This window comes from Myotis brandtii, unplaced genomic scaffold (genome assembly GCF_000412655.1).
Source record: "Myotis brandtii unplaced genomic scaffold, ASM41265v1 scaffold687, whole genome shotgun sequence".
Lineage (NCBI taxonomy): Eukaryota > Metazoa > Chordata > Mammalia > Chiroptera > Vespertilionidae > Myotis > Myotis brandtii.
Genome location: NW_005370687.1, coordinates 1,952,616 through 1,975,184, shown reverse-complemented (window position 1 = coordinate 1,975,184; position 22,569 = coordinate 1,952,616). Strand labels below are relative to the sequence as shown.

General features: G+C 40.3%; 1 protein-coding gene across 1 annotated transcript in view; it reads right to left on the bottom strand.

Moving 5' to 3' along the window:
- The window catches only part of LOC102239984 (chromosome unknown open reading frame, human C6orf106), a 57,359-nt gene that overhangs the window by 16,397 nt on the left and 18,393 nt on the right, over positions 1-22,569 (bottom strand). The window contains exon 4 of the mRNA XM_014529587.1: positions 6,769-7,097. Within this exon, the coding sequence (XP_014385073.1) occupies positions 6,769-7,097 (329 nt within the window). The remainder of the gene's footprint in view (positions 1-6,768; positions 7,098-22,569) is intronic.

Below are 22,569 nucleotides of genomic sequence, written 5' to 3'. Positions count from 1 at the left end.
AATAGGAGTAGCCTGGCGGATGAAAGTAGTAGCTCGTGCATATCTCTGAAGGTCACGAAATATAAACCTGATGTAAAATCTCTGTCATCAGTGATGCAGCAGCAAAAGTCCCACTGATAATATCAAACGGAGTCATAAAGTTTTCTGTCGGACTATCAGTGTACATGTATACATTAAAAAAATAAATGTATTTTTCATCATCATATACTGTGTTTTTGTCACTCGAGTGAATTTTATTATTTCTTCAAGGTTCTTCACATACGTACACCTTAAGAGATATCAAGTAGGTGTAACACGTTCTCAAAAAATTAGGGTTGGCATGCAGAAGAATTTTGAGTCAGAGATTTTGCTGGTTTGGGCACGCACTCACAAAAAGGTTGCCCACCCCTGTTCTAGGGAATCTTTTCCCTTCCTGTAGGCTAGAGATAAAGGCTGATTTCTGTAGCTTCCATTGTACTTATGGGGAGAGGGGCTTATTATAGAGAAGTCACATAACATCTTGTCAATAACGGGCTTGCTCCTCATTTGAAATGTAGCAGTATACTGCAGAAAGCATGTCCTCCCGAGCCCACAACTGTTAGCTCAGCTGAGAAAAATGTGTGTGTGAACACTATTTATATTGGAAAGCAATGGAGTGCACTGTTAGGAGAGCAGCCTTGAGAGTAAAAGACAACTGCTTTTGTTCATATTCTGATTTCAACACTCTCTAGCTACATGACCTTGGGCAATTCATGGGATCTGTGTACCCCAAGTCTCAGAGCTGTGAAGTAGGGCTAATAACCATACCTGCAGCATGGTACTGTTGTGTGGACTAAATGAAGTAACGCACATCAAACACTGAGCCTGCTACCTCTGGGGAACAAATACTGGAGGTTGGGAGGCAGGGAGGTGACTGGTATTTTTTGTAATAAGTTTTGTAGAACTACTTGGCTACTTAAACTACGTGCATTGATAATTTTAACAATAAAAATTAAATTTAAAAAGCCCCCAGCACAGTGCCTAGCACATAGTGTTCAATAAATGGTAGTTTCACGGCTTTGATGATAGTACTTTCAATGGCCTCTGGGGGTAGCATGCTTTGCTACCTGTCCCTTATCAGAGAAGACACAAGCTGGATAAAATATCAAGTGAAACAGCTTTCCTTCCAGCTTCTCCTTCAGCCATCTTTAAACCTTTCGTGGAAAGGGTCTGTATCTGAGAACAGACTCATTTCATGGCAGTGAAAAGTTAGTTACACTGCCCTCTATTGCCTCACATAAGTATTAGCCCAGATAAGGACACCAACCACCTGCCCTGGTCAAATTCAGTGCCCTCTGAATTGGGCGAATGAATTTGGGGATGGTCAGTGGTTGAGCATTGACCTACAAACCGGTCAGGGCACATGGCCAGGTTGCGGGATTGATCCCCAGTGTGGGGCCTGCAGGAGGCAGTCCATCAATGATTCTCGTCATGGGTGTTTTTCTCTCTCCCTCTCCCTTCCTCTCTGAAATCAATAAAAATATTTTTTTTTAAAAATGAATTGGGCGAATGATGAGCCCAATTCCACTGTCACCCTAAACCTATCCCTTATTATGTTAAACTGACCGGCTACTTCAATGTAGATAATAAGAGTCACAAGCCATTAATTACATCCTCAGGCCCATACCGCAAAGACTTGCTTTTTTCAAACCTTCCCCTCTAGTAGCCTCTACTACAACTTTTAAACCCTCACCTAAACAGAGGGAAAATAACTCTTCTATGCTTCAGTCAACACAGATAAGCAGCAGGTTAGAAGTCAGCTGATTTCTGATGTAATAAAAGTAGACTGACTTCTCTAGCTTCAGATCCAAAATGTACTAAAGAGTGGCTGCCGGGGAGAGAGAGGGGAAGAGGAGCAGGTGGGAATGTGGGCAGGCAGGGCAGATGGCAACCGGCAGTGGCGGACAATGGAGGAGAGAGAACCTCCCCACCAAGATAATAACAAGTTTCTCCTTCTGAACCAACACTTGGCGGAAGTAATAACAGTGGCTCAGACTGTAATCCAGTTTAAAGGAAGAGTATATGACATACACCAGCTCCAAACATTTTTTAAAGTAAGAACAAACACAAAATAAGGGCTATAGTCCAAGTAACAACATAAATACATTTGGGATTCTACTCAGCTCCCAAATGTAAATTATTCCTCTCAGAGAAAGGAAGTGAGGCATCTGCTATCCTGAACAACAGCCCCTTGGGTTTTGCCAGCCACACTCTAATCCCCAGCTGTCCTGAATCAGATCATTTGGTTGGTGTCTTATTCTTCTGTAAGGCCTTCTTAGAAAATATTTAGAGATTTTAAAAAGTTACTGGCAAATAAGAAAAAGGGGTATCTAATTTTAACAGGAGTTATTTTCTCCTTCCACACCTCTAGGAGGTATTTTTTCACTACTTTCACATTATTCAAACAGAAGCTATCTTGGCCTGCAGAGATGAATCAGAGAGCTAGAATTCATGACAAGAATATCCTTGAATCAACAGAGTGAGCACGTACCCTACTGTGACTGTTTGTCCTCTGAGATTCTTGCGCTAATCACATAAAAATGGTTTCTTTAAAACAGCAGCTGACCATCACCAATACTTGATCTGACTGTTCACCTAGGACAGGTCAGCCACAATTGAGCTGACAATGAGGCCAGCCAATTTCTAACAAAAGGGAGGAGTCAGATTTATGAATCTTTGGAGCAAGTCCGCATATACTTACTTTTCTGACTCCCTCTGACAGTTCACACAGAGAGGAGCCAGGGTTGTGGGATGGAGCTAGGGGTGGTGTTCCTACTCAGAGCTTCCCCCCAGGCCAGAAGCACAGTCCAGAAAGCTAATGGTTATTTAAGGGCAGCTGGGGAAGGGCTCCACGGGTGTCCAGTTCCTAGCACTGACAGATGGGCCATTATGTTGACACATCCACCCAGTCCTCACAGAGCAGGTGCATGAAGCAATCTTTTCATTTAATCCTACCAACCTTAGCAAGTTAAACTGTAACTATGGAGGCAGCAGGAAACGGTAGCTGCTACTAAAACTGTGGTCATGGGCTTCCAAGAGCATCTTGTTCTCTCCCAGCCTTAATGGCAGGCAGGGAATTTCTTTAGAGTAACTCAAATCTATTGCCAACTCAGTGATCCCGGACACCAAGGCATCAGGTACTCCTCCTACTCATCCAAGAAAACACTTGCCCCCAACTCTAGAGCCTCAGGGGTCTCTTTCATCCTTTCTATTCATTCATAAATAAAAGGCACTATTTATTATAAACACCACATGGTTTATGTACCTGGAGAGTTATAAAAATATTTTATTTTTATCAAACAAGAAAAGAAGTCACTACTTTTAACGACTCAGCAAACGGGAATTCTTAAAAAAGATGGCAAAGGCAATCCTCAATTTACATATTAGAACCACTTATCAACTGCTTATTTCGACTGGGCTTCCTTCATGCCTTGCTTGATAATAACTGGTGCTCAGTGAATGCTTTCACTCAACACATTTTAGTAATGTGGCACCTGGATTTGAATCTCAGCTCTGCCTCTCTCTACTAGCTGTGTGATACTGGGCAAGTTGCTTAGCCCCTCAGAGCCTTTCTTATCAGAAAGTGAGATGAGGTTTGTAAAGTACTGGCAGCACACCTGGGCACACAGGAACAGTTAAAAATACCCCTGATGTGTACCTGATCTCAACACTTTGTCAAGTGCACCATTCAGAATCTCAAAATTTAAGGCTTTTCTTATACAACAATCAAGCACAAAATGTGGTCTTGATTGGATCCTGGTTTGAACAGACGAATTCTAAGAGACACTTAGAAATCTGAATGTGAACTGATAATATTGGGAAATAATTGGGAACTGGTAATATTGGGAAATTATTATTAATCATTAGGTAAGTTAAAGGTATTTTTGAAAATCCTTATTTCGTAAAAATGCATATTAAAGTGGAAAAATGTCAAAATGTCATAATTTCCTTTTAAACATTTAAAATATTTCAGAAAATAAAGGATGGCAAGTTAACAATTGTGAAACCTAAGTAATGAGTATACAAATGCTTATTATACTATTCTTTCCACTTTACATTTGAAATTTTTCATATTACAAAATTCCAACAAACAGTTTTCTAAAAAAAGAGAGAGAGAGAGAGAGAGAACCTCAAGCATGCCACTTTTAAAAATAAATAAATCTCTATTCTGAAGCCAAACACAAATGTTTAGAACTGTGAATTATCCCTGCTTTTGGAATCTATCTCTCATCGTCTGTTCCCCACATCAGGACCTCACAACCCTTCCACATTCTGCCCTCAGCACTATAACAGTTCTCCACACCATTGTCCTTCCTGTCTTTCCATCTGCCCATTCTTTGAAAAGCTCTTTCCATCAACTCCAGTTCTGCCTTCTCTAACTCTAACCTCCAAGAATATATAAAAATTATACATTTGACTGTTGTTCTCTACTGACCAAATTCATACTTGTCCTGACTGAACTGGATGCATGCCTCGTCACTTTTACTGTACTGTAAGCTGCTGGCTGGCAGGGGCCACTTGTTTTATTCTTCAAGTCCCCTACTGAACAATGTACACTGCTCTAAACAGTGCACAAATCTGTTAGTACTTCCTGATGACTGTTTACACCGACCCCATTCCTTAGGAGCCTGAGAGGCAGAGCTGACTCAACTTTAGCCAGAACTGCTTCCAGATGTTCACATACGTGCTTTATGAATAGTATTCTACTTCAAGTTAGAAAAAAGGGAGGCTCCAATTTCTCTTTGGGATCTAAGTGCCACATTCTCAATGTATTATAGCCAAAAGTCTCATCAACCCCAATGAGAATCTTACTCTGTGGTTCTTACAAGTGCTGCTTCTACATGACCCTGCAGCGTTCATGAAAACAAATTTAGGTAACATGTCATGAGTTCATCAACCTTAAGAAATATCTCAACAGCCTCACCACAGCTCAGCCGTTCCAAAAAAGCAGTATGCTGGAACCTTAATTAAGGCTGATAAGTAATTCATTCTGACAGTGCACCCACAAACACGCCAGGGCAAAGAGAGTTGGTTAAAAGCATCAGCCCAAAAGGAAAAGAAAACAACTAACAGGTTCATGACTCAGGAAGATGCGTGCAGGGCCCTAGCCAGGAATGCCAGCCCTCTCCTAAGACTACAATGATGGCTGAGCCAAGTAGTTTGATCTTGAGTAAAGGAGCTTCGATTATAGAAAACAATGGATCAACTAACTGGTTTTGCCTCCTCCAATTCTCACCTTCCCATTAAACTCAACTGCCTCAAGTTTCCGTTCTACCAAGGTATTTTAGAACAGTCATACTCTGAAGGGTTAAGATTAAGACAGACAAATCTGGAGCAACAGGAATGTAGAGGAAGTCTTTAAGTGTTAAGATGTGAAGTCTTTCCTCAAATATAGGCAATTTACTGGTTTATCAATTTACTTCTCTAATTTCCTGGAGAATTAACATGACTACACAGAACCCTTTGTGACTATTCAACCAACCAATAAATTAACCCTTTGCTACACTATTGCTAAATGAAGTCCCTCTTACCAGAGCATGTGACAAAAGAGAATTCACATCACCAGGACTTTTTATTTTTTTAAACAAAGTCCTCTTTGCTTGTGATTGATTATTCATCTACCCATCAAGTTATTCATCCAAACATTCATTCTTCTGTCCTTCTTTTCAGCTACCCATTGTCAATTGACTAAGCTGATCTTAATATTCCCATCAGCTTAACTAAATTTTTTTTTCTTTTCTTAATCTAGACCATATTTTAATAAAGCATTGGTCAGAAAAATACCATTCTTACAACAATGCAACTTGTCCCTCAAATAAACATTAATTTTATTTTTTAATTTTTGAGGGTAAATTTTGAGACTTAACAGTTATATGATTATATAGATGGGATGCTGGGCCTAACATGCAGCATTGTTAATCAGAGAAGAATGCACAGAAATACTCACAGGCCCCAATACGTGAACCACCTACAACAGTGAACTCTTAGCATAAGGGCTTTATTCAACCAACCAAAACCAACAACCAGGAACCATCACCCCCTTAGCAGTGTGTGGAAGACATTGTCAATCAACTAGCATAAGGAAAAACAGATCAAGAAATCAAACACCTAGAAGTGTCTCAGAACAATCATAAACTTAAAATCATAATTAAACAATTCTCTCTTATTCCCCACACGTGAAAAGTCAAAATATCACTTGGGCCACTCTGGGTTGTAGATGAGGGAGTAGATGGGCCACACAGACTGAAAAGACATCAACAAGAAGACATGCAAACAAGGTTAATAAAGTAAAAGCCCAACAACAGTTAGGATAAATAACTGAGCTTGCCTTTTTCCTCCGAAAACAAACAAACAAAAACAAGAATCCCACCCATACCCCAAAAAATCAAAGTAGGAACCAATTCCAAAGGTGTGTTGTTGTTGCTCAGTATACATTAAAAATGGAAGCATGGCTGGCGATATTTTGACTTTCTTTTCTTAAAATGTAAAGGTAAAGAACTTTGTTCTTTCAACACCCAAACCAGAGCAGAGAGACAGTAGTAAATTATAAATGTGGATGAAGTAATATCCACAGGACATGAAGATGGGGGAGGGGGGAGGGGAGAAGGGGTAGGTTTTGTGTTGTTGCTGTTGGCAGGAGAGCTAAGCAGTCTTAAAGAACATTCTAGGATTCAAGGTTTGCCATGAAGGGGTATCACAAATCCCAAGGCCCACCACCTACCCCTTCTCCTCTTCTCCAAGGGCACCTACCTTACTGTAAGTCACTACTGATAAGTTGTTTGCGTGACTGCTGGGGGACAGATTTACAGAGTTCTGTGAGAGTCTATTCTCATCTTGCTCGGTTTGGTCAGGAGCAGGAGCCCATGTGTTTTTGCTGATTGAGTCGAACTCGGAACCCCCAGGGTCTTTTAAGTTGTTTTCATCTGATTGTCGGTTCTTTTGGGGAGAGGCAAACGGGTTGAAGTTTCCTTCTACCTTGCGATGTGGCTGTGTGTTGAACTCCGTTTCGAAAGATGACAGCTGCTGCGTTACTCCTAAAAGTCCACCCACCTCCACACTGAGAATCACCCAGATGACATCTGAAACAAAAAAACAACTCATGTCAACGCCAAATGCACCCTCAAGGCCCAAAGCAGCTACCCCCAAGAACCTCAACCACCACCCAAACCATAGAGAGAAGCGTTCTTCTACATGTTAGTTTAGAACAGTGGTTCTCAACCTTCTGGCCCTTTAAATACAGTTCTTCATGTTGTGACCCAACCATAAAATTATTTTCGTTGCTACTTCATAACTGTAATGTTGCTACTGTTATGAACCGTAATGTAAATATCTGATATGCAGGATGGTCTTAGGCGACCCCTGTGAAAGGGTCGTTCGACTGCCAAAGGGGTTGCGACCCACAGGCTGAGAACCGCTGATTTAGAAGCTTGCTCACAAAATAGTCCAGTACATTTGCATTGCATTTTTGGTTCTACATTTTTGGTAATGTCAAGTTCAAGCTCTGGAACAAATTCAGTAGAGGTCTATGAGAACCCTGAAACTATTTGTAAAAAGGGTACTAGTTGATTCTGATGCACAGCCACCTTTGGAAATCATTACTCCAGAAGGACAATTATCAATAGAAACCTAAAATCTATTTTTCCAGAATTACAAGTTCTTAGTGGTTTTTGCTTATTTTACATGTGTTTAACTCAGAAAACTCAGGGCATGCATAATTCCTGAATTAAAAAAAAGGTTATTATTACTAAAATTAGAAATATAGATTGCCCCCCCACCACCATGGCAATTTAGAGAGACCATACTGTTCAAACTAGGTCAACTGAGAGTGAAAGATGGAACTACTAATAATTACACCACTATATAGGTGTAAACCTGGCATATTAGGACAGATATCACCCTGGCTATACCACAATATATGTGAGCAAAAGATACCAAAAATTTAATATGTCTCAGACTTTCTAAAATAATCTAACACCAACTTTACCTTTCTGTCAGATAGGGAAACCCTACTATCTACACTGAAACCATAAGAGATATGTTTTAAAAAGATGCCCCATAGAACTTTTGTCCCAATTCAGTTTTTTATTTCCTCAACTACCAAAGCTAAAGGTTCAAAAAAACAATAAGGAAAGTGGCAGTTTCCTCTATGTTCAGCACCTCAATTCAGAGAACAGTGGCATCAACTTTACTGCTGGAAGGTTTTTAAAATGCAAGCTACAGAAAGGCCAAGAAGCATTTCAGTGTGAAGACAAATATAAAAAATTGTCCCAGTTCCTAAACAACTGTAAGGTTGATAGGAAAAGGCAAATAAACCTCATCAGTTAGCTACGTGAAAATACAGATAACATATAAGTAAAGAGGATAGTGAAGGAATTGAGGAAAACCTCTTGGGCTGTGTTTATTATCAATTTTCAATCTGGGTTCTGTATCTGAGGAAGGGGATCTTAGGGTGTCAGAGAGCAATAAATACTCAATTTGAGGTCAGTGGTTTGAGAGCTGTACGAAGAACTGGGTTGAATCCAAACAATTATGATCCAGAGCCCTGGTAAGTGAAGATGCAGTGACATCTGCTGTTCACTTCAAGAAGTAGCAACTCATTTCACTTGAGAATAGGAAGCTAAAGCCACTAGCAGCATTAGCAGGACTCACAGGAATGGGCATCTCCAAACACACTTGTCATTAAAGCAAACGTAAATCCTCATGCAACTAGTACCATAAAAGTTCTACCTGTTGATTTAACACTGTAAGCCAGGATATGCAGTGTGCCACTTCACTCAGAAATGTGGGACAGTTGACAGGTGTGGTGGGTCAGAGGACTTTCATTCAGAGCTCTGAGTCAATCTCATAAACCAGTATGATGTGGGCCTTAAAGAACAACTCAGTGGCAGGCAGCCTGAGGAAGTCATTCCATGCTCTTCTATCCTAGTTTTCTAACCAAAAGCAACATTCCTTTACTCTACTGCTCCTTATTCCCAAATGAATATGCCCTGTTTCACAGTACATTAGTTCCTCCTTGTCCTCCACCCATCTGCTTTCAGTATATGAGACTAATGACATTCTCCTACCCCCCCCCCCTTCACACCGGCTTTGAGAACTAAAGCGTCTTTAATATAACTCATTTGGCCTTATCATACTTAAGCCACCACATTCTATTCACCTTGGCTACTTTGCTAGACTGTTCACACACTATATAGTTGCTATAAAAGGAATGTCATTTAAGAAGCCACTGATTTATAAATACTAGTAATAAACAATCCAGTTCTGATCCTCCAAAGTTATTACTGTGGGGTCATTAATGAACAGCAAAACATGCCTTCTCCACTATACAATGAGACATCGAGGCATCAGCTCTAGACCTGCATTTCTGAATGTGCTCATCCCATGCACTGTGTGTGTGTGTGTGTGTGTGTGTGTGTGTGTGTGTGTTTAATCAAGTAAATAAAAAGGATGATAAAGAAGATGGACCCAATAAGCTTGTTCCAGAGAAGTTGGCCAGTCCCAACTCTTGCCTTGATTACTGAGATGAGACCTACCAGCCCGATATTTTACTGTATCGCTGATGATAAAATCACAGCTGTGAGCAATCTTAGGGGCCATCTAATGGAAAGGTTTCATTTTCTAGATAAAGGATCTGAAGTCTGGCGGTAGAAGAAATGGGCCCAAGAACTCCCAGCTCTCAGTAAAATTTTTTAAACTCACACTTGTTTCTTCCCCAACAGCAACTTGGGAAGCATATCCAGGGAACTAAAGCTACAGTTACGTCAGTTCCACTCCCCAGGCCATAGTAGCTTTACCTACAGACATATGGTCTTTGGCGCCAATATCAAATAAATGAGCCATGAGGATGTCCTAGAAAAGTAGTTAAGGAAGCAGAACCAAGGGCCAAGGCTACACAATCAGGGATTAGTAAGCAAATGGAGAAAGTTATTTTAGAATATCTGATTTTAAGGTGAGTTTTTTAAAGCTCCTGGTTCAGAACTTTGGAGCTAGAAGGTACTATAATATTATTTCTTTTTTTTTAAATATATTTTATTGATTTTTTACAGAGAGGAAGGGAGAGGGATAGAGAGTTGGAAACATCGATGAGAGAGAAACATTGATTAGCTGCCTCCTGCACACCTCCCACTGGAGATGTGCCTGCAACCAAGGTACATGCCCTTAGCTGGAATCGAACCTGGGACCTTTCAGTCCGCAGGCCGACGCTCTATCCACTGAGCCAAATCAGCTAAGGCCTATAATATTATTTCATTCAACTCATCTCTTTTACATATGATTAAACCTTTAATAATAAGTACAGAATTAGAACAATTTGGTAAACAAAACAAATACCAAAGTATTGCATTATAACTCAAAGTATAAAATATACATGACTCCATAGTTATATAAATAAATGACTAATAGGGCAGAAGAGACACACTTCCTTATAGAAGAATTACAAATATTATATACAGATGCTCCCCCTTCCAAAAGGTGGGACTTAATTCTATATATCCCCCAGCAAGCTAAACTTAGTGATTCATTTCTAAACAATAGAGTAGGAAGCACAGTAACTTTATGGTGGAGAACTAACTACTTGGTGACAAACTACTTGACCAAGTGATCATGGTTAACATCTCCAATGAAGTTATACAAATTTCAAGTACTCCATAGGACATTTATTTCCCCACTGTGGATTCTTCCCCAAACCCATAACATCAGTCTAATCATGAAGAAAATATCAGACAAACTCAGATTGAAATTATTATAAAGGACGCTAGATGGTATTCCTCAAAACAATCAGAGGTTATGAAAAACATGGAAAGACTGAGAAACTGTCACAGACCAGAGGAAATGGGGAGACATGACAACTAAATATAATGTGGCACCTAGACTGGATTCTTGAACAGAAAGAGGTACTGAGAGGAAAACTGATAAAATCTAAATAAACAATAATGTTCCAATGTTGATGTTTCACTCTAACAAGTGTGTGGTGGTTATGTAAGATGCTGACAATGGGGAAAACTGGGTATGTGGGAGCTCTCTATCATCTCTGAAACTTTCCTGTAAGTCTAAAATCAGTTCAGAGTAAAATTTACTAAAGAAATTAATGTAGCATTAAAAATTGTATTTTCAGGCATTAAGAGGGAAAGTTGCCACACAGCCAACACAAACCATTCTCTCTGTAGTGAATTGACTACAAAGGGGAGGGCTTTCATCCAGTAGTGGGCAAAACAGGTTGTAGGAGGGCAGGGAGGCAGGGCCTATCATATGCTCAAGTTCTTCAGAGGCCTCAAAAGCCCACCTTATCAACCCTACAAGAGTCACTCCTATCTACAGGGAGATGGCTCCTTTCCAGTGCAACTCCTCAGAAGAGCTTAAGGAAAGGGCCAGTTAACAGTCTTCAAACAGGGGCAACAGTACGAATGAACCACATGTTGGGCTGAGGCTGCCTAATTCTAGAGTCTACCTCTGCCTGCGCAGAGGCCATCAGAAGCCACAGGTAAGCAAACAATACTGTGGCACCAACAGGTTTCACTTGGTCTGGGCTCCCAAAGGGGAAAGGCCAGGGGACTTGGGAAAGTACCACTTTCAAAAGTCCAGTTTACAGGAAGCTTCAAAGTAGTTCAAACTATGGCTAGGACTAAAATGTTGCAGGCTTCTGATGTCTAGAACAACAGCCCTGGACCCAGGAGCTGTGAGTCAAGATTGCCACAGCACCAGTAAGCATAACCTGGCCTTAGGTGGCATACACATGGAAGATTACCATGGAAGTCACTTGTAGATTTGGAGGTTGGGGATTCAAATCCTTCCTAAAACTCAACTCATCTTCAAAGCACAACAGGAACCTCACATTTCCCCAGGATTAAGAAACAACCAGTGTGGCTCAGTGGTTGAGTGTCGACGGGGGGGGGGGGGGGGGGGGGGGGTCACAGTTTGATTCCCAGTCAAGGAATTAGCACAGGTTGAGGGCTCGATCCTCAGTGTGCAGCATGCAGGAGGCAGCTGATCAATGATTCTTTCTCATCATTGATGTTTCTGTATCTCTCTCCCTTTCCCTGCCCCCACCCCCCCATAAAAAGAAAGAAACAACTTGCGCCCTAGCCAGTTTGGCTCAGTGGATAGAGCGTCAGCTGCGGACTCAAGGTCCCAGGTTCGATTCCGGTCAAGGGCATGTACCTTGGTTGCGGGCACATCCCCGGTAGGGAGTGTGCAGGAGGCAGCTGATCGATGTTTCTCTCTCATAGATGTTTCTAACTCTCTATCCCTCTCCCTTCCTCTCTGTAAAAAATCAATAAAATATATTTAAAAAGAAAAAAAAGAAAGAAATAACTTGGGCCTGGAGAGGTAAAAGGTACCAGTCAGTTACTGGGCCACAAGCTATGGGCTCAAATTTCTTCTTGAGGGAAAACTGGGTATGTATTGCCTAGCTTCAGTGAGAAAGGCTTGAAAGGAGAAAGTCTGATCACTGGTCGTCTCTGGACTAAAACAAGTCCCGACAGTTAGTGCATAGGTCAACACTATGAGCAGGTCTCCACATCTTGGTGTCTGTCTCTTGGAACTACCAAGGTAACAGTGTGTGTACCACTGTAAGAAGAGGGCAATTCCAATTGTCCTTGCACTGATCTGCCTGAAGTCTCAACTTCCAGCATGCATTTCCACATTATTTACTTAACACAATAGCCTTGCTTTCCTGACACATGCCCAGCAGGCACTCAGATGCTTTTACTATGTCTTCCTCAGCACCTAAGGAAGAAGAGGGAAAGGCAGGCACCACCAGTCATCAGCTTCTCAGAGGACAACTTCCGATTTTTGGGGCCCCATTTAGACAGACTGACTGCGTAAGGTCTGACCTATACTCAAACAACTGCTTCCCTTCCCATCCTCACTCCCCACCACCTCATCTCGCCAGAAATGTGCATTAGAAACTTGTTCCTTAGTTTCAGTATTATTCTCAGAAATTTCCTTTTAAAATGAAAATGCCCCTCAAAGGAACATATTAAGCTACCTTAACCTCATCATCAGGTCAACCAATGGGCACAAGTTCACATAGGAGAAAAGAAAGAAAAGCCTAAGAAAGAATACTGGAAGCCTAGGTGAGATGAGACAGTGAAGGGTCCCAGGTGCCCATCAGAGGGAGAGGGGCTCAGAAAGCAAAGTGGAAATGGCAATAACAAATAAACTATTCCTACTTCACAATTTTTCCAAATCATGCTCTATTTACTAATCATGAACTTTTACCTTAAATGGGGGGGAGGGAGATTTTAATCACTTATTTATTTGCTTCAAGTCTTAAGATACAATGATTCCCTACTTCCCAAATCCATTAAAAGAGTAAAAACATGTCAGACACGAAAGATAAAAATCAGCTCAGAATGAAAGAAAAAAATAACTCTGCCATTAACTGGGCTGGGAGAGCAGACAAAGATAAAGGCAGGTGCAAAGTTAATAGGAAACATTATTTCTCCCAAGGTCGGTCAGCAGCTGTAAAATGCTGTAACAGCTCTCTCTGAGGGCCACTGCTTTCTTACCAATGATGCCCCCAGACCTGCTTTGTTACTGAGGATACCCAATTGCCAAACTGTCCTTGTCTCATGACAGCACCCAAACCCTAATTAATCCTCTCTTCTAACCTTGCCTCAGAAACAGCAGCCAATCCAAAATTGATCCTCACATGCTTGAGAGCCTCTTCAGAATTGTTCAGCAGAAACCAAACCTTAGAGAATTCTCTCCCCTCCTTCCCTTATTGCAATGGAGGGATCGGGCAGGTTGTCACCACCTGAACCCTTTGATTCATCCATCTTAGCATCACTAATAGCGAAATAATTTTGAAAATGAAGAACAAAGTTAGAGGTCTCACAGTTCCTGACTTCAAAACTTACTACAAAACTACAAAATAGTGTAGTACTGGCAGAAAGACAGACATATATATACCATGGAAGAGAATGGAGAACTAAGAAATAAATCCTCATATTTACTGGTCAAATGATTTCCTACAAGAATGCCAATTCCACTTCAAAGGAGAAGGGTAGTTTTTTTCCAACAAATGATATTAAGAAAACTGGATATTCACGTGCAAAATAATGAGGTTGGAATCTTACCTTACACCATATATAAAAACTAACTAAAAATGGATCAAAGACCTAACCATAAAGAGCTAAAATTGTAAAACTTCTAGAAGAAAACACAAAAGGAAAGCTTCATTATGTTGGATTTTGAAATGATTTTTTGGGTATGATACCAAAAGCACAGGTAACCAAAGAAAAAAAGATAAATTGGAATACATCAAAATTCAAACTTTTTGTACATCAAAGGATACGATCAACAGAGTGAAAAAGCAAATCATGGAATGAAAAAAATATTTGTAAATCATCTATCTGATAAGGAGCTAATCTGCAGAATATGTTAAAGAACTCTTAAAAATAAAACAAATAGCCTGATTAAAAAATGGGCAAAGGACTTGAATAGACAAACTGAATGATCAACAAGCATATGAAAAAATGCTCATCATCACTCAACATTAGGAAAATGCAAATCAATGAGACACACTCATTAGGATGTCTACTATAAAGAAACAGAAGATAAGTCTTGGTGAGGATGTAGAGAAACTGGAACCTTTGTGCACTACTGGTGAGAGGGTAAAATGGGACAGCCGCTATTGAAAACAGTATGGCAGTTCCTCAAAAAATTAAAAATAGAATTGCCACATGGTCTAGCAATTCCACTTCTAGGTATATACCTAAAAGAACTAAAAGCAGGGTCCTGAACAAATATTTGTATATCCATTTTCACAGCAACATCATTCATGATATCAAAAGAAATAATCCAAGGATATACTGATGGATGAATTAATTTTAAAAGTATGGTCTATACATACAATGGAATAATTAAGCCTTAGAAAGGAAGGAAATTCTGAGACATGATACAATTTGATGGGATGTATGCTAAGTGAAATAAGCCAGTCACAAAAGGATAAATACTGTATGATACCTCTTATTTGAGATCCCTGGGGTAGTTGAATTCCTAAGACAGAAAGTATAATGGTGGTTGTCTGGGGCCAGAGGGAGAGGAAAATGAGGAGTTATTTTTTAATGGGTACAGTGTCAGTTTTACAAGATGAAAAGAAAAAGAGTTCTGGAGATAGAGGTCCCAAGTTCGATAGAGGGTGGTTAGTTGCATAATAATGTGAATGTAGTTAATGCCACTGATGTATACTTTAAAGTGGCTAAAAAGGTACATTTTGTTATGTGTATTTCACCACAATTGATTTAAACACACACACACACACACCGTTTATGCCAGTTGCTTAAGGTTAATGGGTACTATATTATGTGGCAGAATCAAAACCAGAAGTCAGTTCTTTTGAACCCTGGTCTAGTGCTTAGCTACAATACCACGCAGCACTCCTTCCCCACCCCCTAGTCAGTTTTGAGAGTTCAGTCCATCAGGAAATAGATAATACTCTTCCAGAAAAGATGGAAATATTAACATCCTAATAATTTAAACTTCTGTAGCATATTAATAGAGCACAATCTGAGTGGATGATAGCACAACTGCAGAAAATTAATATAGCAAGAAAGTACATTTAAGCAACTTAAATTATTACTCTAAATTTCAAAGTACAATTACATTTTAGGATAATGCCGGGAATCAAAACTATAGCTACGAGAACATTAAGAGCCAAACATATGCAACCGGAATAAAATACACAGCTTAAAACTGTGATTTTTAACAATAATTTTTAGTATTAACACTGAAAAGCACTTAAATATGGTGCTGGATAAAATGGCTTAACATTTAAATATTGTCCATTTTATATGCAAATAGGTAGAGAAATGGCTGGTATTTTTATTCCTTCACTTCTGCTGAATTTCTCAACCAGTCTGACTGGGACACGTGGTGCTTCTTGATATTTGTGGTATTTTCATCAAAGAGTAATTAAAAATAGAAATATTCAAACAGAAGTACTTCCAAGTAAATATTTAGTTCAACAAGAAAGTAAAATTTTTAATGTTTTTTATTGATTTAGAGAGGAAGAGGAATAGAGAGATAGAAACATCAATGATGAGAAACACCAATCAGCTGCCTCCTGCAAGCTCCCACCAGGGATCGAGCCCCCAATCCACGCATGTGCCCTGACCTGGAATCGAACCAGCATTCTCTTGCCTCATGGGTTGATGCTCAACCACTGAGCAACACCAGCTGGGCCAGAAAGTCAAATTTTAGTCTAGCAACTAATTTACCTTATTTGATCAATCTTAAATATCTTCATTAATAATAATAATAAAGGCCACTCCTACCCTAGCCAAGTGTCTCGGTTGGAGCGTTTTCCAGTACACCAAAAGGTTGCAGGTCCAATTCCTGGTCAGGGCACATACCTAGGTTTCAGATTCCATCCCCAGTTGGGGTGCGAAGGGTAGGCAACTAACCAATTGATGTTTCTCTCTCACATCTATGTTTCTCTCTTTCTCTCTCCCTTCCTCTTTCTCTAAAATTCAATATAAAACATATCCTTGGGAGCTCAGGAGGATGCTGTGTGCAGTGGTGGTGGTGGTGGCTGTGCCTGGACCTGTGTAGCCTCCTCATGGGGCAGGAGAAGGCCTGGAGCCTGGAGGAGCCAATGGAGCAGAGCCGGCCACACACGGTGCCGCAGGGGCAGAACCTGGTGTTGATGGAAACCATTTTCAGCATCCTGCTGGTGACCATGATCCTTATAGCATTTTGTGTCTACAAACCCATCGGAATCGATGACAGCCGAGCAAGCAAGTGCTTCCAGGAGTATTTGGGAACAGAGTAAGTTGTGTTGCACATGGGTCAGTGGAGAAGTTGGAATCTGAACTTTCATGCTTCAAAATGACCTTTGGTCTGGACAATTGGTAAATGCTGATTTAGAAAAAACATCTAGCAGTTTTTTTGTAACACTGTAATGCAAATAATTGGCCACTGAGTCTGCATCTAGTATTTCTTTTTATATGTGGCTACACTTGTTAAAAGACCTCAAGCTCAGCATAAAGTTCTGTGTAAAAATGGAATGCTCATGAGAAAGAAAACACGGTGACCTTGTGAGTGATATAAAACCACATTGGGAAGGACTAATCATTAATGTCTGAAAAGATTAAGAAGACGTAACATGCAGACAGACATTCCCTACTTAAAAACCACTTGGTGACAATAGGTTAAGAATCACAAACGTTTGTAATTACACTGAACTGGCCTAAAGTACTCTGGTTGCAAAGCAGTGTCCACTGTGGAGAGCTTGGGCCATCATTCCTCATGCAGCATCGGCTCTGCACTCAGGTGCCCCACTGAAGTCAGGGTCACATCACGTAGACCTATGGTCATGTGTACGCTTAGGCTGGAAGGCTCTGCAGTTGGACTGAAAACGTTTCTAGTTGACCCATCTGAAAAAGAACTCCTTCCTGTTCAAACATACGGATCTCCCTTGTACTGCACTTAAATCTTTCCAGCCCTTGGCCTAAAACTTGTGGCAACTTTTCAGATTCGGAATCTAAGAGACTTAGCAGGAACTCTTTCTTTTCGGCCCTGGGTGGGAAGGACTTATTCACTGTACTAGGCAGAGTGGCGAGTGGGTATGTGTTTACACATTTAATTTCAGCTTTGGAAATGCTGTTATTTGTTTGCACTGTTGGTGAACTGGATTTTCCCCCCTATTTAAATGATACTTTCGTACTTACAATGTGGTCATCAGTATTTATTTTTATTTTAAAGGTGCTAAGTTTGTGTTGTTAAATTGAAATGCGTATCTTGTGTTCCAAACAGCACTAATTTTTTTTAAACCTGCACTTAATGTGAAATAACTGATGTGGGATCCTGTAACTCTTTGACTTAAGGATTTTGTTTGTAACCTTAACACTGAGGCATTCAAATGTCAACTGTTCTGTGCTTTTCAGCAAATGTCAAAGTAAAATAAAAAAAAATAAAAAACACAACAAAAACATACCCTTGGGTGAGGATTTAAAAAAAAAAAATCACTCCTCTTGGTATACACATGCTTTTATATATATATATATTTTATTGATTTTTTTACAGAGAGTAAGGGAGAGGGATAGAGAGTTAGAAATATCGATGAGAAACATCGATCAGCTGCCTCCTGAACACCCCCTATTGGTTGTGTACCACAACCAAGGTACATGCCCTTGACCAGAATCAAACCCAGGACTCTTCAGTCCACAGGTCGACGCTTTATCCACTGAGCCAAACTGGTTAGGGCTACACATGCTTTTAATATGAGATTTAACTTAGGACTCTGACACCTTCCCACAGAGTTACTACTATGCTTTGAATACTTAACAGCATAAGACATAAGCCCCATTTGTCTTTTTTTAGCAACTCAAACCCTAACTTTAACACAATTAGGGACAAAAGTATAAAATAGCATTACTGACAGGAGTCATCACTGGTGAAAGCTCTTTGACCTAGATATTTCAGATCATGCACACTGCATTAACTCTGCTCTCCCATCTCCTTCCTAAAACAACCAGCTTTGTTTCTGGCTTCAGGGAACTGCTCCCAGTCAACCTCATCATCCTAATTGGACCAATGCAAGAATCACCAAAACAAAACAGTAACCACCCCCTCTCAACATTCTCTCCAAGGAGAACTACACATCAGATATCACATTCACTGACATCACAGCCAAAGACAGTGATAAAGCAAAACTTCTGGAATATTTCTTCATTTTCTCCCTACCCCCTACCCCCATTTTTTTACTTTCTTCTTCATTTCTTTGGTCTGACACAACTTTTCCAAGCATCCATTCCTCTTCATTTCTATTGTAGGCTCTTAATAGGACAAAATATTTTCCAGGCTTGAATCTGAGTATAGAGTTTTGGAGAAATGAATGATTATTCATCCCTAGACTGAAGTAGGTCTAGCAACATCCACACAGAGGGTACCTTAGGGTTCATTCATGGCCCTCTGGACTTCTCAATCCTATAAAAGGAAGTCAACTTTACCGCCCACTCACATCTGAGACTTGAAAGGGCTGGCTGGGCTCCCACAGCACAGCTGAAGTTCTGGAGAGATATCTCAGCTGTGGGAGGTTGCCACTGAGAACTCTAAGGTCTAAACCCCAAACTAGGCTTCCCAGCCCAGAGAAGCAGAACTGATAAAGGTGCCCACATAACATCTCGTTATGAAAAGCAGCAGAGTTGCTGTCTGTCAGGGAGAGATGGCTGGAAACACAGGCACCCTCTTAAAGGGCCAACACACAAAATTCGTGTACCTTGGGCTCTGGCAGAGGGAGGGCAGAGTGGACTGGAGCTGTGTGAGCAGAAGGGAGGGTTGGGGGTTCTGGGGTTAAAGCCCGGTTTCCTGAGCTGAGTCATTTCCTCACACTGTGAAGAACATCTTTCTCAGGCAGACCTTTGCCATCCAGGTGGTTTTTGCCTGGGAGGAAGGCAGTTGCCCCATCCTATTGGAAAATCCTTGCCCCACCCTGTATAATTTCTGAGACCCATTAAGAGTCTGAGAATAACAATTAGCCCCCAGGCAGAAGCAATTGCCCCACCCTGTTGGAAAACCTCTGCCACACCTGTGATGTTTGCCTGCAGCTCAAGACTGAATAAAATCAATCTGAAGGCAGAGGAAGGTCTCTGGAGACTTTGAGTTTTGTTCTGATCTAATTAGTCAGAAACAGTGGTTGACACTGTCCTGCACTAGAGATTTGGAGGTACAGCAGATCTACCTAATCCACAGTCACAAACTCGAACAGGCAGACAATAAACAACGCCCAAACAAAAGAACAAGAGTTCTACAGAAGAAGAGCTAAAAGAAATGGAGATAAGAAACTTATCAGACATAGAGTTCAAAATAATGATGGCAAAGATGCTCAAAAGCATGAGAAAAGATATAGTAACTATGAAAAATGACATAGCACTAACAAAGAACACAGTAGGAGGAATACAGAGCAGGTTAGGGGAAGCCGAGGATTCGATCAGTGAATTAGAAGACAGGGTAGAAAAAAAAAATCACTCTATCAGAGAACCAAAAAGAAAAAACAATTTTAAAAAAGGAGGACAGCTTAAGGGAGCTGTGCGACAACATGAAACGTAATAATATTTGCGTAATGGGTGTGCCAGAAGAAGAGTGAGCAAGGGACAGAGAATGTGTTTGAAGAAATAATGGCAGAACCCTAGCTGGTTTGGCTCAGTGGATAGAGCATCAGCCTATGGACTGAAGAGTGCCAGGTTCGATTCCCATCAAGGGCACATGGCCAGGTTGTGGGCTCAATCCCCAGGAGGGAATGTGCAGGAGACAGCCAATCAATGATTTTCTCTCATCATTGATGTTTCTATCTCTCCCTTTCCCTTTCTCTCTAAACTCAATAAAAAAAAATGGCAGAAAACTTCCCTAACCTGGTGAAAGAAAAAGTCACACAAGTCCAGGAGACACGTGGAGTCCCAAGCAAGAAGAATCCCAAAAGGCCAAAGCCCAGACACATAATTAAAATGCCCAAAATTAAAGACAAAGAGAGATTATTTAAGGCAGCAAGAGAAATGCAAACTGTTGCCTACAAAGGAGCTCCCATAAGGTTGTCAGCTCATTTCTCATCAGAAACTACAGGCCAGAAGGGAAGGGCATGAAGTATTCAAGGTAATGAAAAGCAAGGATTTGAAACCAAGATTACTATATCCAGCAAGTCTATCATTCAAATTAGATGGTGAAAAAAAGAGCTTCCCAGAAAAAAAAAAAAAAAAGACTAAAGGCGTTTATCACACCAAACCCGCACTGCAAGAAATGCTAAAGGGACTGCTGTAATGAGAAGAAATAAAGAAACATAGGAATGCAGAATTAAAATGGCAATAAATAAGTACCTATTAATAATAACCTTAAATGTAAATGGATTAAATGCTCCAATCATAAGACATAGGGTAGCTGAATGGATACAAAAACAACTAAATTATATGTTGTCTACAAGACACCCACCTCAGAACAAAGGACTCACACAGGATGAGAGTGAAGGGATGGGAAAAAAAATTTTTATGAAAATGGAGAGGAAAAAAAAAGCTGGGGTAGCAGTACTCATATCAGACAAAATAGACTTCAAAATGAAGGCCGTCATAAGAGAAAACAATGATACAATAAGTATAACCCTGGTAAACATATATGCACCAAATATAGGAGAACCTAAATATATAAAAAAAATTTCTAGAGGGCTTTAAGGGAGAGACTGATAACAATACAGTCATAGTAGGGGACTTTAACACCATGCTGACTTCACTGGATAGATCTTCCAGACAAAAAAATTAAAAAGGAAACAGTGACTCTAAAGGACACACTGGATCAGATGGATTTAATTGGCATATATAGAACATTTCACCCTAAAGGTGAAGAATATACATTCTTCTCAAGTGCACACAGCTCATTCACAAAGATAGACCACAAGTTAGGACACAAAACAAGTCTCTATAAGTTCAAGAAGACTGAAATCATAGCAAACATCTTGTCAGTTCACAATGGAATGAAATGAGAAATCAATTACAGTAAAAACACCCCAAAACACTCAAACACATGGAGGTTAAATAACATGTTACTGAACAATGAATGGGTTACCAGTAAGATCAAGAAAGAAAAACTTCTGAGAGCCCTAGTTGGTTTGGCTCAGTGAATAGAATGTAGGTCTGTGAACTAAAGAGTCCTGGGTTCGATTCTGGTCAAGGGCACATGCCTGACCAGAGGATTAGGGGAAGCCGAGGATTCGATCAGTGAATTAGAAGACAGGGTAAAAAAAAAAATCACTCTATCAGAGAACCAAAAAGAAAAAACAATTTAAAAGACGGAGGACAGCCCTGACCAGTTTGGTTCAGTGGATAGAGCGTTGGCCTGCGGCATGTACCTTGTTTGCAGGCACATCCCCAGTAGGGAGTGTGCAGGAGGCAACTGATCGATGTTTCTCTCTCATCGATGTTTCTAACTCTCTATCCTTCTCCCTTCCTCTCTGTAAAAAAATCAATAAAATATATTTAAAAAAAAAAAAAAAAGGAGGATAGCTTAAGGGAGCTGTGAAACCTAATAATAATACCCAGGAGGGGGCGTGAAGGAGGCAGCTGATCAATATTCTTCCTCATCAATGACGTTTCTATCTCTCTCTCCCTCTCTTTTCCTCTCTGAAATCAATAAAAATAAATTTAAAAAAAAAAACAACTTCCTGGAAACAAATGAAAATGAACAAAAAACAACCCAGTAAAAGCAGTTCTGAGAGGAAAGTACATAGCACTACAGGCCTACCTTAGAAAACAAGAAAAATTAATAACAGACTATTTTTTAATTAAATCTTTATTGTTCAGATTATTACAGTTGTTCCTCTTTTGTTCCCCCCCATAGCTCTCCTCCACCCAGTTCCCACCCCACCCTCTGCCCTTACCCCTCCCACTGTCCTCATCCATAGGTGTACGATTTTTGTCCAGTCTCTTCCTGCACCCCCACACCCCTTTCCCCCCAAGAATTGTCAGTCCACTCCCTTCTATGCCCCTGGTTCTGTTATATTCACCAGTTTACTCTGTTCATCAGATTTTTTATTCACTTGATTTTTAGATTCACTTGTTGATAGAT